The sequence below is a fragment of the Salvelinus namaycush genome, chromosome 34, assembly GCF_016432855.1.
Source record: "Salvelinus namaycush isolate Seneca chromosome 34, SaNama_1.0, whole genome shotgun sequence".
Lineage (NCBI taxonomy): Eukaryota > Metazoa > Chordata > Actinopteri > Salmoniformes > Salmonidae > Salvelinus > Salvelinus namaycush.
In genome coordinates, this window is record NC_052340.1 from 40,325,519 (window position 1) to 40,342,533 (window position 17,015).

The following is a 17,015-nucleotide window of genomic DNA, read 5'->3' on the forward strand; positions in this document are numbered from 1 at the left end:
TAACCCTCTATCCTACCTCACCCTAATGTAAACCCATATAACCCTCTATCCACCTCACTCTAATGTAAACCCTATAACCCTCTATCCTACCTCACCCTAATGTAAACCTATGTAACCCTCTATCCTACCTCACTCTAATGTAAACCCATATAACTCATCCTACCTCACTCTAATGTAAACCCATATAACCCTCTATCCAACCTCACTCAATGTAAACCCGTCTATGTAACTCACTCAAAAAGCTCTTTGATGGAATCTAGAATCCTGGGAGGGGATGTTACTGAGGCTGACCTAGGGGGAAAAAAGTTAAGTGAAGTTTTTAGAACTTTTAAAATACACTTGAAGGAATGGTTTAATCAATTTAGATGTAGTAAGCATTGTGATGTAGCAAGCATTGTGATGTTACAGATGTAGGATCTTAACTTGAGCCAGTTTGCTACAGCAGGAAAAGAATACTGCAGCAATAGGAAATGTGAATTATTATGTGGATTATAATTAATCAACATTTCTGTAGGGGTTGATACATTTTTCGTTTGGACAAATCAAGTCTGAAATTACAAACTTTTAAAACTCAAATACATTACAAGCTTGCATTTCCTGTGCAGGAAAATTCTCAGCAACAAAAGAGTGATCAAATAAAGATCCGAGCATTGTAACTGAAGATCCTTTTAGAACCATTCATGCAGTGTAAGCATTATTTAAATGTATTTAATAATTTTTACATTTAAAAAATAGAATAAAACATTTCACCATTAGAACATTACACTAAAGTAACTTTGAGGTAGAATGTGAAAACGCTATACCCCGACAATGACTTCCAACAAGAATCTGTTTTTTTCTTCCATGGGAAGGAAGGCCTAGAAATGCCATCTGAACTTTGAGTGATTTCTGTCATTTCTTCCTCTACCAGAACATTCTAGTGGTCCGTCTCTCAGCCTTCCTCTACCGGAACATTCTAGTGGTCCGTCTCTCAGAACATTCTAGTGGTCCGTCTCTCAGCCTTCCTCTACCGGAACATTCTACTGGTCCGTCTCTCAGAACATTCTAGTGGTCCGTCTCTCAGAACATTCTAGTGGTCCGTCTCTCAGCTTTCCTCTACCGGAACATTCTACTGGTCCGTCTCTCAGAACATTCTAGTGGTCCGTCTCTCAGAACATTCTACTGGTCCGTCTCTCAGAACATTCTAGTGGTCCGTCTCTCAGAACATTCTAGTGGTCCGTCTCTCAGCTTTCCCCTACCAGAACATTCTACTGGTCCGTCTCTCAGAACATTCTAGTGGTCCGTCTCTCAGAACATTCTAGTGGTCCGTCTCTCAGCTTTCCCCTACCAGAACATTCTAGTGGTCTGTCTCTCAGAACATTCTAGTGATCCGTCTCTCAGCTTTCCCCTACCAGAACATTCTAGTGGTCTGTCTCTCAGAACATTCTAGTGATCCGTCTCTCAGCTTTCCCCTACCAGAACATTCTAGTGGTCTGTCTCTCAGCCTTCCCCTACCAGAACATTCTAGTGGTCCGTCTCTCAGCTTTCCCCTACCAGAACATTCTAGTGGTCTGTCTCTCAGAACATTCTAGTGGTCCGTCTCTCAGATTTCCCCTACCAGAACATTCTAGTGGTCCGTCTCTCAGAACATTCTAGTGGTCCGTCTCTCAGCCTTCCTCTACCAGAACATTCTAGTGGTCTGTCTCTCAGAACATTCTAGTGGTCCGTCTCTCAGAACATTCTAGTGGTCCGTCTCTCAGAACATTCTAGTGGTCCGTCTCTCAGAACATTCTAGTGGTCCGTCTCTCAGAACATTCTAGTGGTCCGTCTCTCAGAACATTCTAGTGGTCCGTCTCTCAGCCTTCCTCTACCGGAACATTCTAGTGGTCTGTCTCTCAGAACATTCTAGTGGTCCGTCTCTCAGAACATTCTAGTGGTCCGTCTCTCAAAACATTCTAGTGGTCCGTCTCTCAGAACATTCTAGTGGTCCGTCTCTCAGAACATTCTAGTGGTCCGTCTCTCAGCCTTCCTCTACCAGAACATTCTAGTGGTCTGTCTCTCAGAACATTCTAGTGGTCCGTCTCTCAGAACATTCTAGTGGTCCGTCTCTCAGAACATTCTAGTGGTCCGTCTCTCAGAACATTCTAGTGGTCCGTCTCTCAGAACATTCTAGTGGTCCGTCTCTCAGAACATTCTAGTGGTCCGTCTCTCAGCCTTCCTCTACCAGAACATTCTACTGGTCCGTCTCTCAGAACATTCTAGTGGTCCGTCTCTCAGAACATTCTAGTGGTCCGTCTCTCAGCCTTCCTCTACCAGAACATTCTACTGGTCCGTCTCTCAGAACATTCTAGTGGTCCGTCTCTCAGCCTTCCTCTACCAGAACATTCTACTGGTCCGTCTCTCAGAACATTCTAGTGGTCCGTCTCTCAGAACATTCTAGTGGTCCGTCTCTCAGAACATTCTAGTGGTCCGTCTCTCAGCTTTCCTCTACCGGAACATTCTAGTGGTCCGTCTCTCAGAACATTCTAGTGGTCCGTCTCTCAGCCTTCCTCTACCAGAACATTCTAGTGGTCCGTCTCTCAGCTTTCCTCTACCGGAACATTCTAGTGGTCCGTCTCTCAGAACATTCTAGTGGTCCGTCTCTCAGCCTTCCTCTACCGGAACATTCTAGTGGTCTGTCTCTCAGAACATTCTAGTGGTCCGTCTCTCAGAACATTCTAGTGGTCCGTCTCTCAGAACATTCTAGTGGTCCGTCTCTCAGAACATTCTAGTGGTCCGTCTCTCAGAACATTCTAGTGGTCCGTCTCTCAGAACATTCTAGTGGTCCGTCTCTCAGAACATTCTAGTGGTCCGTCTCTCAGAACATTCTAGTGGTCCGTCTCTCAGAACATTCTAGTGGTCCGTCTCTCAGCCTTCCTCTACCGGAACATTCTAGTGGTCCGTCTCTCAGAACATTCTAGTGGTCCGTCTCTCAGAACATTCTAGTGGTCCGTCTCTCAGCCTTCCTCTACCAGAACATTCTAGTGGTCCGTCTCTCAGAACATTCTAGTGGTCCGTCTCTCAGCCTTCCTCTACCAGAACATTCTAGTGGTCTGTCTCTCAGAACATTCTAGTGGTCCGTCTCTCAGAACATTCTAGTGGTCCGTCTCTCAGAACATTCTAGTGGTCCGTCTCTCAGAACATTCTAGTGGTCCGTCTCTCAGAACATTCTAGTGGTCCGTCTCTCAGCTTTCCCCTACCAGAACATTCTAGTGGTCTGTCTCTCAGAACATTCTAGTGATCCGTCTCTCAGCTTTCCCCTACCAGAACATTCTAGTGGTCTGTCTCTCAGAACATTCTAGTGATCCGTCTCTCAGCTTTCCCCTACCAGAACATTCTAGTGGTCTGTCTCTCAGCCTTCCCCTACCAGAACATTCTAGTGGTCCGTCTCTCAGCTTTCCCCTACCAGAACATTCTAGTGGTCTGTCTCTCAGAACATTCTAGTGGTCCGTCTCTCAGATTTCCCCTACCAGAACATTCTAGTGGTCCGTCTCTCAGAACATTCTAGTGGTCCGTCTCTCAGCCTTCCTCTACCAGAACATTCTAGTGGTCTGTCTCTCAGAACATTCTAGTGGTCCGTCTCTCAGAACATTCTAGTGGTCCGTCTCTCAGAACATTCTAGTGGTCCGTCTCTCAGAACATTCTAGTGGTCCGTCTCTCAGAACATTCTAGTGGTCCGTCTCTCAGAACATTCTAGTGGTCCGTCTCTCAGCCTTCCTCTACCGGAACATTCTAGTGGTCTGTCTCTCAGAACATTCTAGTGGTCCGTCTCTCAGCCTTCCTCTACCAGAACATTCTACTGGTCCGTCTCTCAGAACATTCTAGTGGTCCGTCTCTCAGCCTTCCTCTACCAGAACATTCTACTGGTCCGTCTCTCAGAACATTCTAGTGGTCCGTCTCTCAGCTTTCCTCTACCGGAACATTCTAGTGGTCTGTCTCTCAGAACATTCTAGTGGTCCGTCTCTCAGAACATTCTAGTGGTCCGTCTCTCAGAACATTCTAGTGGTCCGTCTCTCAGAACATTCTAGTGGTCCGTCTCTCAGAACATTCTAGTGGTCCGTCTCTCAGAACATTCTAGTGGTCCGTCTCTCAGAACATTCTAGTGGTCCGTCTCTCAGAACATTCTAGTGGTCCGTCTCTCAGAACATTCTAGTGGTCCGTCTCTCAGAACATTCTAGTGGTCCGTCTCTCAGAACATTCTAGTGGTCCGTCTCTCAGCTTTCCCCTACCAGAACATTCTAGTGGTCTGTCTCTCAGAACATTCTAGTGATCCGTCTCTCAGCTTTCCCCTACCAGAACATTCTAGTGGTCTGTCTCTCAGAACATTCTAGTGATCCGTCTCTCAGCTTTCCCCTACCAGAACATTCTAGTGGTCTGTCTCTCAGCCTTCCCCTACCAGAACATTCTAGTGGTCCGTCTCTCAGCTTTCCCCTACCAGAACATTCTAGTGGTCTGTCTCTCAGAACATTCTAGTGGTCCGTCTCTCAGATTTCCCCTACCAGAACATTCTAGTGGTCCGTCTCTCAGAACATTCTAGTGGTCCGTCTCTCAGCCTTCCTCTACCAGAACATTCTAGTGGTCCGTCTCTCAGAACATTCTAGTGGTCCGTCTCTCAGCTTTCCTCTACCAGAACATTCTAGTGGTCCGTCTCTCAGAACATTCTAGTGGTCCGTCTCTCAGAACATTCTAGTGGTCCGTCTCTCAGAACATTCTAGTGGTCCGTCTCTCAGCCTTCCTCTACCAGAACATTCTAGTGGTCTGTCTCTCAGAACATTCTAGTGGTCCGTCTCTCAGAACATTCTAGTGGTCTGTCTCTCTGAACATTCTAGTGGTCCGTCTCTCAGAACATTCTAGTGGTCCGTCTCTCAGAACATTCTAGTGGTCCGTCTCTCAGAACATTCTAGTGGTCCGTCTCTCAGAACATTCTAGTGGTCCGTCTCTCAGCTTTCCTCTACCAGAACATTCTAGTGGTCCGTCTCTCAGCTTTCCTCTACCAGAACATTCTAGTGGTTTGTCTCTCAGCCTTCCTCTACCAGAACATTCTAGTGGGTCTGTCTCTCAGAACATTCTAGTGGTCCATCTCTCAGCTTTCCCCTACCTGAACAGTCTAGTGGTCCGTCTCTCAGCCAGATCACTCTTAGGGGAGGCTTCTCTGGAGGCCGGGGCACTGACAGACCCGCTGGAAGGAAAACAGCACAACACTTCATTATACTTTAGCTTTGTGTGGCACTCTGGACATGAGCTACTACAATACAAAAGGGAAAACTTTAACCTATTGTCAATCTAGTGAGAGCTACTTACACATCAATGGGACTATACAATCTAAACTAAAGAGTGTAAAACACTTACACATCCATGTAGGCTATATAATCTAGTTACTTACACATCCATGTAGACTATATAATCTAGTTACTTACACATCCATGTAGGCTATATAATCTAGTTACTTACACATCCATGTAGACTATATAATCTAGTTACTTACACATCCATGTAGACTATATAATCTAGTTACTTACACATCCATGTAGGCTATATAATCTAGTTACTTACACATCGACGTAGGCTATATAATCTAGTTACTTACACATCGACGTAGGCTATATAATCTAGTTACTTACACATCGACGTAGGCTATATAATCTAGTTACTTACACATCCATGTAGGCTATATAATCTAGTTACTTACACATCCACGTAGGCTATATAATCTAGTTACTTACACATCCACGTAGGCTATATAATCTAGTTACTTACACATCAATGGTCACATTCACCTTCCCGGCGGTCTCCAGTTCCTTCTGAAGACTTGCCTCTCTGGCTCTGTGGAGTTGACAGTTGAAATTAATGGCAACAACATTACAGATACAACTCACTCTGAATACATTCATTAATGCTTCATAGGGCCTGGAGTTTTTCCTGCACGTGATTTGAGGTCAAGTTATAACCTGTAGCCTTTAACTAGTTATAACCTGTAGCCTTTAACTAGTTATAACCTGTAGCCTTTACCTAGGTATAACCTGTAGCCTTTAACTAGTTATAACCTATAGCCTTTAACTAGTTATAACCTGTAGCCTTTAACTAGTTATAACCTATAGCCTTTAACTAGTTATAACCTATAGCCTTTAACTAGTTATAACCTATAGCCTTTAACTAGTTATAACCTATAGCCTTTAACTAGTTATAACCTGTAGACTTTAACTAGTTATAACCTGTATCCTTTAACTAGTTATAACCTGTAGCCTTTAACTAGTTATAACCTGTAGCCTTTACCTAGGTATAACCTGTAGCCTTTAACTAGTTATAACCTATAGCCTTTAACTAGTTATAACCTGTAGCCTTTAACTAGTTATAACCTATAGCCTTTAACTAGTTATAACCTATAGCCTTTAACTAGTTATAACCTATAGCCTTTAACTAGTTATAACCTATAGCCTTTAACTAGTTATAACCTGTAGACTTTAACTAGTTATAACCTATAGCCTTTAACTAGTTATAACCTGTGAATGAAGTGGACTGACAAGTGTTGCTAAGGAACAAGTCTCTTGTCCAAAACAGAAAGTTGTCTTAATGAAATATCTCAGTCCTAAATACTTTAATGTCTTAAATGTTTGTCCTTTTTAGGTGTCTCAGTATTGATACACACTTAGTTTATCTTATTGTCCTAATTAAGCCAGATTGGATTGTCCTCAAGTAAGTTCTCCTATCCCTTATGTAAGTTTTCCTTATGTTTCCCCTCACCTGGCCTTTAACTAGTTATAACCTGTAGACTCTAACTAGTTATAACCTGTAGACTCTAACTAGTTATAACCTATAGCCTTTAACTAGTTATAACCTATAGCCTTTAACTAGTTATAACCTATAGCCTTTAACTAGTTATAACCTATAGCCTTTAACTAGTTATAACCTGTAGCCTTTAACTAGTTATAACCTGTAGCCTTTAACTAGTTATAACCTATAGCCTTTAACTAGTTATAACCTGTACTCTAACTAGTTACAACCTATAGCCTTTAACTAGTTATAACCTATAGCCTTTAACTAGTTATAACCTATAGCCTTTAACTAGTTATAACCTATAGCCTTTAACTAGTTATAACCTATAGCCTTTAACTAGTTATAACCTATAGCCTTTAACTAGTTATAACCTGTAGCCTTTAACTAGTTATAACCTATAGCCATTAACTAGTTATAACCTGTAGCCTTTAACTAGTTATAACCTGTAGACTTTAACTAGTTATAACATATAGCCTTTAACTAGTTATAACATATAGCCTTTAACTAGTTATAACCTATAGCCTTTAACTAGTTATAACCTATAGACTTTAACTAGTTATAACCTATAGCCTTTAACTAGTTATAACCTATAGCCTTTAACTAGTTATAACCTATAGCCATTAACTAGTTATAACCTGTAGCCTTTAACTAGTTATAACCTATAGCCATTAAATAGTTATAACCTGTAGCCTTTAACTAGTTATAACATATAGCCTTTAACTAGTTATAACCTATAGCCATTAACTAGTTATAACCTGTAGCCTTTAACTAGTTATAACCTATAGCCATTAAATAGTTATAACCTGTAGCCTTTAACTAGTTATAACATATAGCCTTTAACTAGTTATAACCTATAGCCTTTAACTAGTTATAACATATAGCCTTTAACTAGTTATAACCTATAGCCTTTAACTAGTTATAACCTATAGCCTTTAACTAGTTATAACCTATAGCCTTTAACTAGTTATAACATATAGCCTTTAACTAGTTATAACCTATTGCCTTTAACTAGTTATAACCTATTGCCTTTAACTAGTTATAACCTATAGCCTTTAACTAGTTATAACCTATAGCCTTTAACTACATTGAACTAAAATATAAAAGGCAACATTGTAAAGTGTTGGTCCCGTGTTTCATGAGCTGAAATAAAAGATCCCAGAAATGTTCCATACACACAAAAAGCTTATTTCTCTCTAATTCTGTGCACAAATTCGTTTACATCACTGTTAGTGAACATTTGTCCTTTGCCTAGATAATCCATCCACATCCGGCTTCTTCATCTGCGGGCTCGTCTGAGACCACACACCAGCTGATGAAATTGAGGAGTATTTCTGTCTGTAATAAAGCCCTTTTTGTGGTGAGAAACTCATTCTGATTGACTGGGCCTGGCTCCCCTTTAACTAGTTATAACCTATAGACTTCAAATAGTTATAACCTGTAGAATTTAACTAGTTATAACCTATAGCCTTCAACTAGTTATAACCTGTAGACTAACTAGTTATAACCTGTAGACTTTAACTAGTTATAACCTATAGACTTCAAATAGTTATAACCTGTAGACTTTAACTAGTTATAACCTGTAGACTTTAACTAGTTATAACCTATAGACTTTAACTAGTTATAACCTGTAGACTAACTAGTTATAACCTGTAGACTTTAACTAGTTATAACCTATAGACTTCAAATAGTTATAACCTGTAGACTTTAACTAGTTATAACCTGTAGACTTTAATTAGTTATAACCTATAGCCTTTAACTAGTTATAACCTATAGCCTTTAACTAGTTATAACCTATAGCCTTTAACTAGTTATAACCTATAGCCTTTAACTAGTTATAACCTATAGCCTTTAACTAGTTATAACCTATAGCCTTTAACTAGTTATAACCTATAGCCTTTAACTAGTTATAACATATAGCCTTTAACTAGTTATAACCTATAGCCTTTAACTAGTTATAACCTATAGCCTTTAACTAGTTATAACCTATAGCCTTTAACTAGTTATAACCTATAGCCTTTAACTAGTTATAACCTATAGCCATTAACTAGTTATAACCTGTAGCCTTTAACTAGTTATAACCTATAGCCTTTAACTAGTTATAACCTATAGCCATTAAATAGTTATAACCTGTAGCCTTTAACTAGTTATAACCTGTAGCCTTTAACTAGTTATAACCTATAGCCTTTAACTAGTTATAACATATAGCCTTTAACTAGTTATAACCTATTGCCTTTAACTAGTTATAACCTATAGCCTTTAACTAGTTATAACCTATAGCCTTTAACTACATTGAACTAAAATATAAAAGGCAACATTGTAAAGTGTTGGTCCCGTGTTTCATGAGCTGAAATAAAAGATCCCAGAAATGTTCCATACACACAAAAAGCTTATTTCTCTCTAATTCTGTGCACAAATTCGTTTACATCACTGTTAGTGAACATTTGTCCTTTGCCTAGATAATCCATCCACATCCGGCTTCTTCATCTGCGGGCTCGTCTGAGACCACACACCAGCTGATGAAACTGAGGAGTATTTCTGTCTGTAATAAAGCCCTTTTTGTGGTGAGAAACTCATTCTGATTGACTGGGCCTGGCTCCCCTTTAACTAGTTATAACCTATAGACTTCAAATAGTTATAACCTGTAGAATTTAACTAGTTATAACCTATAGCCTTCAACTAGTTATAACCTGTAGACTAACTAGTTATAACCTGTAGACTTTAACTAGTTATAACCTATAGACTTCAAATAGTTATAACCTGTAGACTTTAACTAGTTATAACCTGTAGACTTTAACTAGTTATAACCTATAGACTTTAACTAGTTATAACCTGTAGACTAACTAGTTATAACCTGTAGACTTTAACTAGTTATAACCTATAGACTTCAAATAGTTATAACCTGTAGACTTCAAATAGTTATAACCTGTAGACTTTAACTAGTTATAACCTATAGACGTCAAATAGTTATAACCTGTAGAATTTAACTAGTTATAACCTATAGACGTCAAATAGTTATAACCTGTAGAATTTAACTAGTTATAACCTATAGACTTTAACTAGTTATAACCTATAGCCTTCAACTAGTTATAACCTGTAGACTTTAACTAGTTATCAAATCAAATCAAAATCAAATCAAATCAAATTTCTGTACAGCACTTCGAGATATTAGCTAATGTACGAAGGGCTATATAAAATAAACTTGATTTGAACTAGTTATAACATGTAGCCTTTAACTAGATATAACCTATAGCATTTAACTAGTTATAACCTGTACACTTTAACTAGTTAAAACATGTAGACTTTAACTAGTTATAACCTATAGACTTCAACTAGTTATAACCTATAGCATTTAACTAATTATAACCTATAGCCTTTAACTAGTTATAACCTGTATACTTTAACTAGTTAAAACATGTAGACTTTAACTAGTTATAACCTATAGACTTCAACTAGTTATAACCTGTAGACTTTAACTAGTTATAACCTGTAGGCTTTAATTAGGGCCAGAGTTTTTCTTGGTGAGATCAAATGGTCAGGAAAATAAATTAAAAGTCCCCCCACACTCTTCAGGAAAACCTCAGGGCCCTGTTTGACCCCAGGAAGCAGCTCATCTGACCCGTCTCTCTTTGACCCCCAGCAGGGTCAGGGTTAATCTCACCTGACCCGTCTCTCTTTGACCCCCAGCAGGGTCAGGGTTAATCTCACCTGACCCGTCTCTCTTTGACCCCCAGCAGGGTCAGGGTTAATCTCACCTGACCCGTCTCTCTTTGACCACCAGCAGGGTCAGGGTTAATCTCACCTGACCCGTCTCTCTTTGACCCCCAGCAGGGTCAGGGTTAATCTCACCTGACCCGTCTCTCTTTGACCCCCAGCAGGGTCAGGGTTAATCTCACCTGACCCGTCTCTCTTTGACCCCCAGCAGGGTCAGGGTTAATCTCACCTGACCCGTCTCTCTTTGACCACCAGCAGGGTCAGGGTTAATCTCACCTGACCCGTCTCTCTTTGACCCCCAGCAGGGTCAGGGTTAATCTCACCTGACCCGTCTCTCTTTGACCACCAGCAGGGTCAGGGTTAATCTCACCTGACCCGTCTCTCTTTGACCACCAGCAGGGTCAGGGTTAATCTCACCTGACCCGTCTCTCTTTGACCCCCAGCAGGGTCAGGGTTAATCTCACCTGACCCGTCTCTCTTTGACCACCAGCAGGGTCAGGGTTAATCTCACCTGACCCGTCTCTCTTTGACCACCAGCAGGGTCAGGGTTAATCTCACCTGACCCGTCTCTCTTTGACCCCCAGCAGGGTCAGGGTTAATCTCACCTGACCCGTCTCTCGTTGACCCCCAGCAGGGTCAGGGTTAATCTCACCTGACCCGTCTCTCGTTGCGACTGTTCATCCTGACGGCTGCGTGTTGCTTCCTCCGAACCAGTTCCTCCAGCATTTCCTGACCTCTGAGCTTCTCCTCTCTGAAGGTCTGGTCCATATCATGGTGCCGCTCCAGCAGAGAGTCGTACTCCCGTTTCAACAGCCGGTTCCCCTCCGTCACCTCGGCAACACGCACCGCCAGACTTCCATCCTTAGCCTGCACCCCCAGCAGATCCCTCTGCACCTCACACATCCTGAATACACAGATAGTTATATTAGTAACCCTGACCTTAACCCCAATCCTGTCAGTTATACTAGTTTCTATTAACTAGGGCCATGGATATTCCATGATGATAGTTCCCCTGGTCAGGACATGTCCTACTCAACCACCAGCTTCCATAGCACCAGTGACTTAGGATACGATCACAGTGACCTAGATCACAGTGACCTAGGATAAGATCACAGTGACCTAGATCACAGTGACCTAGGAAAAGCTACATTAAGCTGTGCTTGCCAGTGCTTTCACGTTTCAACAGGTCCTTCCTACAGGTTTCATAGGAGGAGAATCAGCTGGCATGATGTTCTACAGAATCAGTCGCACCTGGCATCTTGTTCTACAGAATCAGTCTCACCTGGCATGTTGTTCTACAGTCACACCTGGCATGTTGTTCTCTAGTCTCACCTGGCATGTTGTTCTCTAGTCTCACCTGGCATGTTGTTCTACAGTCTCACCTGGCATGTTGTTCTCTAGTCTCACCTGGCATGTTGTCCTACAGTCTCACCTGGCATGTTGTTCTACAGTCTCACCTGGCATGTTGTTCTCTAGTCTCACCTGGCATGTTGTTCTATAGTCTCACCTGGCATGTTGTCCTACAGTCTCACCTGGCATGTTGTTCTACAGTCTCACCTGGCATGTTGTTCTCTAGTCTCACCTGGCATGTTGTTCTACAGTCTCACCTGGCATGTTGTTCTACAGTCACACCTGGCATGTTGTTCTACAGTCTCACCTGGCATGTTGTTCTCTAGTCTCACCTGGCATGTTGTTATACAGTCTCACCTGGCATGTTGTTCTCTAGTCTCACCTGGCATGTTGTTCTCTAGTCTCACCTGGCATGTTGTTCTACAGTCTCACCTGGCATGTTGTCCTACAGTCTCACCTGGCATGTTGTTCTACAGTCTCACCTGGCATGTTGTTCTCTAGTCTCACCTGGCATGTTGTTCTACAGTCTCACCTGGCATGTTGTTCTACAGTCACACCTGGCATGTTGTTCTACAGTCTCACCTGGCATGTTGTTCTCTAGTCTCACCTGGCATGTTGTTATACAGTCTCACCTGGCATGTTGTTCTCTAGTCTCACCTGGCATGTTGTTCTCTAGTCTCACCTGGCATGTTGTTCTACAGTCTCACCTGGCATGTTGTTCTACGGTCTCACCTGGCATGTTGTTCTACAGTCTCACCTGGCATGTTGTTCTACAGTCTCACCTGGCATGTTGTTCTCTAGTCTCACCTGGCATGTTGTTCTCTAGTCTCACCTGGCATGTTGTTCTACAGTCTCACCTGGCATGTTGTTCTACAGTCTCACCTGGCATGTTGTTCTACAGTCTCACCTGGCATGTTGTTCTCTAGTCTCACCTGGCATGTTGTTCTACAGTCGTACCTGGCATGTTGTTCTCTAGTCTCACCTGGCATGTTGTTCTCTAGTCTCACCTGGCATGTTGTTCTACAGTCTCACCTGGCATGTTGTCCTACAGTCTCACCTGGCATGTTGTTCTACAGTCTCACCTGGCATGTTGTTCTACAGTCTCACCTGGCATGTTGTTCTACAGTCTCTCCTGGCATGTTGTTCTCTAGTCTCACCTGGCATGTTGTTCTACAGTCTCACCTGGCATGTTGTTCTACAGTCTCACCTGGCATGTTGTTCTACAGTCTCACCTGGCATGTTGTTCTACAGTCTCACCTGGCATGTTGTTCTACAGTCTCACCTGGCATGTTGTTCTACAGTCACACCTGGCATGTTGTTCTACAGTCTCACCTGGCATGTTGTCCTACAGTCTCACCTGGCATGTTGTTCTCTAGTCTCACCTGGCATGTTGTTCTACAGTCTCACCTGGCATGTTGTTCTCTAGTCTCACCTGGCATGTTGTTCTACAGTCTCACCTGGCATGTTGTTCTCTAGTCTCACCTGGCATGTTGTTCTACAGTCTCACCTGGCATGTTGTTCTCTAGTCTCACCTGGCATGTTGTTCTACAGTCACACCTGGCATGTTGTTCTACAGTCTCACCTGGCATGTTGTTCTACAGTCACACCTGGCATGTTGTCCTCTAGTCTCACCTGGCATGTTGTTCTACAGTCTCACCTGGCATGTTGTTCTACAGTCACACCTGGCATGTTGTCCTCTAGTCTCACCTGGCATGTTGTTCTACAGTCACACCTGGCATGTTGTTCTCTAGTCTCACCTGGCATGTTGTTCTACAGTCTCACCTGGCATGTTGTTCTACAGTCTCACCTGGCATGTTGTTCTCTAGTCTCACCTGGCATGTTGTTCTACAGTCTCACCTGGCATGTTGTTCTACAGTCTCACCTGGCATGTTGTTCTACAGTCTCACCTGGCATGTTGTTCTACAGTCTCACCTGGCATGTTGTTCTACAGTCTCACCTGGCATGTTGTTCTACAGTCTCACCTGGCATGTTGTTCTACAGTCACACCTGGCATGTTGTTCTCTAGTCTCACCTGGCATGTTGTTCTACAGTCTCACCTGGCATGTTGTTCTACAGTCACACCTGGCATGTTGTTCTACAGTCTCACCTGGCATGTTGTTCTACAGTCTCACCTGGCATGTTGTTCTACAGTCTCACCTGGCATGTTGTTCTACAGTCTCACCTGGCATGTTGTTCTCTAGTCTCACCTGGCATGTTGTTCTCTAGTCTCACCTGGCATGTTGTTCTCTAGTCTCACCTGGCATGTTGTTCTACAGTCTCACCTGGCATGTTGTTCTACAGTCTCACCTGGCATGTTGTTCTACAGTCTCACCTGGCATGTTGTCCTCTAGTCTCACCTGGCATGTTGTTCTACAGTCTCACCTGGCATGTTGTTCTACAGTCACACCTGGCATGTTGTTCTCTAGTCTCACCTGGCATGTTGTTCTCTAGTCTCACCTGGCATGTTGTTCTACAGTCTCACCTGGCATGTTGTTCTACAGTCTCACCTGGCATGTTGTTCTACAGTCTCACCTGGCATGTTGTCCTACAGTCTCACCTGGCATGTTGTTCTTCCAGTACGGAGTCTTTGATCTTAATCTCCTGCTGGAGCTCCAATACTTGGTAGGCCAGCTAGAAAACAAAGCAGAGTCTGTCAACTAGAGACACACAGTAGTCTGTCAACTAGAGACACACAGTAGTCTGTCAACTAGAGACACACAGTAGAGTCTGTCAACTAGAGACACACAGTAGTCTGTCAACTAGAGACACACAGTAGTCTGTCAACTAGAGACACACAGTAGTCTGTCAACTAGAGACACACAGTAGTCTGTCAACTAGAGACACACAGTAGAGTCTGTCAACTAGAGACACACAGTAGTCTGTCAACTAGAGACACACAGTAGTCTGTCAACTAGAGACACAGTAGTCTGTCAACTAGAGACACACAGTAGAGTCTGTCAACTAGAGACACACAGTAGAGTCTGTCAACTAGAGACACACAGTAGAGTCTGTCAACTAGAGACACACAGTAGTCTGTCAACTAGAGACACACAGTAGAGTCTGTCAACTAGAGACACACAGTAGAGTCTGTCAACTAGAGACTCACAGTAGTCTGTCAACTAGAGACACACAGTAGTCTGTCAACTAGATACACACAGTAGTCTGTCAACTAGAGACACACAGTAGTCTGTCAACTAGAGACACACAGTAGTCTGTCAACTAGAGACACACAGTAGTCTGTCAACTAGAGACACACAGTAGTCTGTCAACTAGAGACACACAGTAGTCTGTCAACTAGAGACACACAGTAGTCTGTCAACTAGAGACACACAGTAGTCTGTCAACTAGAGACACACAGTAGTCTGTCAACTAGAGACACACAGTAGTCTGTCAACTAGAGACACACAGTAGTCTGTCAACTAGAGACACACAGTAGTCTGTCAACTAGAGACTCACAGTAGTCTGTCAACTAGAGACACACAGTAGTCTGTCAACTAGAGACACACAGTAGAGTCTGTCAACTAGAGACACAGTAGTCTGTCAACTAGAGACACACAGTAGTCTGTCAACTAGAGACTCACAGTAGAGTCTGTCAACTAGAGACTCACAGTAGTCTGTCAACTAGAGACACACAGTAGTCTGTCAACTAGAGACACACAGTAGTCTGTCAACTAGAGACTCACAGTAGAGTCTGTCAACTAGAGACTCACAGTAGTCTGTCAACTAGAGACACACAGTAGTCTGTCAACTAGAGACACACAGTAGAGTCTGTCAACTAGAGACACACAGTAGTCTGTCAACTAGAGACACACAGTAGTCTGTCAACTAGAGACACAGTAGAGTCTGTCAACTAGAGACACACAGTAGAGTCTGTCAACTAGAGACAAAGTAGAGACTCACAGTCTGTCAACTAGAGACTCACAGTAGAGTCTGTCAACTAAAGACACAGTAGAAATACACAGTTATCTGGCATTGTATTGTATCTCTATGCAGTAGATATAAAAGACAGAGATGAGCAACAAAGTGATGTTTCCTTTTACAGTAGAATAAGGAGAACACCATTCACAAAACCAGAACGAGGCAGGATGTCTACTTCCTGGTTTCGTCTCTCTTTCTGGGTATCACTGACAGACAGTATGAAAACACAACACATATGCCATGCTTTATGACAGATTGGTGGAGACTCTGCCTTATATAAATACTGCAAAGATAAGGTGATGTTGCCAGCAAGGTGATTTTCAACACTGCTGCTCTCTGAGTGATTCTGCATAGTGTCAACAACTGAAAGTGTTGCCGACAGCATAATGTCAAATCAGAGTCTCTGCCCGTATCTCAGTCATAAATCATCAACACGGTTACTGCCTGTTTCCTACCTCGCCAGTTGTTTTCTTCAGATCGTCATTCTTGGAAATCAGAGACGTCAAGGAATCGTTGGAGGAGGCTGGGTACCTGTGAGGTCAAAGACACGTTCACAGGTTAGGGTAAGGTCTCAAGACAGGAAACCCACAGTCGCACCTGGGCTACTGTTCAGTCGTGTGGTCACGTGCCACAAAGAAGGACTTGTGAAAATTGCAATTGGCTCAGAACAGAGCAGCACGGCTGGCCCTTAAAAGTACACGGAGCTAACATTAATAATATGCATATGGATCTCTCATGGCTCAAAGTGGAAGAGAGACTGACTTCATCACTACTTGTTTTTGTAAGAAGTGTTGACATGCTGAATTTAAAGAGCTGTCTGTTTAAACTACTAGCACACAGCTCAGACACCCATGAATACCCCACAATACATGCCACCAGAGGTCTCTTCACAATCCCCAAGTCCAGAAGAGACTATGGGAGGCACACAGTCCTACATAGAGCCATGACTACATGGAACTCTATTCCACATCAGGTAACTGATGCAGCAGTAGAATCAGATTTAAATAACAGGTAAACATACACCTTATGGAACAGTGTGGACTGTGACGAGACACACACAGGTACAGACACACGTATACACACACAAACGCAGGCACACACACTCTACACTCACGTACATTGTAATATTGTTGTATGGTGGTATTATATATTTTGTATTGTAGATATTTAGTGGTGTAATAATGTTATATGATGTAGTGTTTAATATTTTGTTTTATATGTAATGTAAGTGCTTTAATGTGTTT

The 17,015-nt window shown here is 42.5% G+C and overlaps 1 protein-coding gene across 1 annotated transcript in view; it reads right to left on the minus strand.

Moving 5' to 3' along the window:
- atg16l2 (ATG16 autophagy related 16-like 2 (S. cerevisiae)) overlaps positions 1-17,015 on the minus strand; it is a 35,463-nt gene that overhangs the window by 14,987 nt on the left and 3,461 nt on the right. Inside the window, exons 3-7 of the mRNA XM_038973726.1 lie at positions 16,227-16,302; positions 14,411-14,484; positions 11,156-11,407; positions 5,776-5,841; positions 5,117-5,197 (exon numbers count right to left, since the gene is read on the minus strand). Of these exons, the coding sequence (XP_038829654.1) occupies positions 5,117-5,197; positions 5,776-5,841; positions 11,156-11,407; positions 14,411-14,484; positions 16,227-16,302 (549 nt within the window). The remainder of the gene's footprint in view (positions 1-5,116; positions 5,198-5,775; positions 5,842-11,155; positions 11,408-14,410; positions 14,485-16,226; positions 16,303-17,015) is intronic.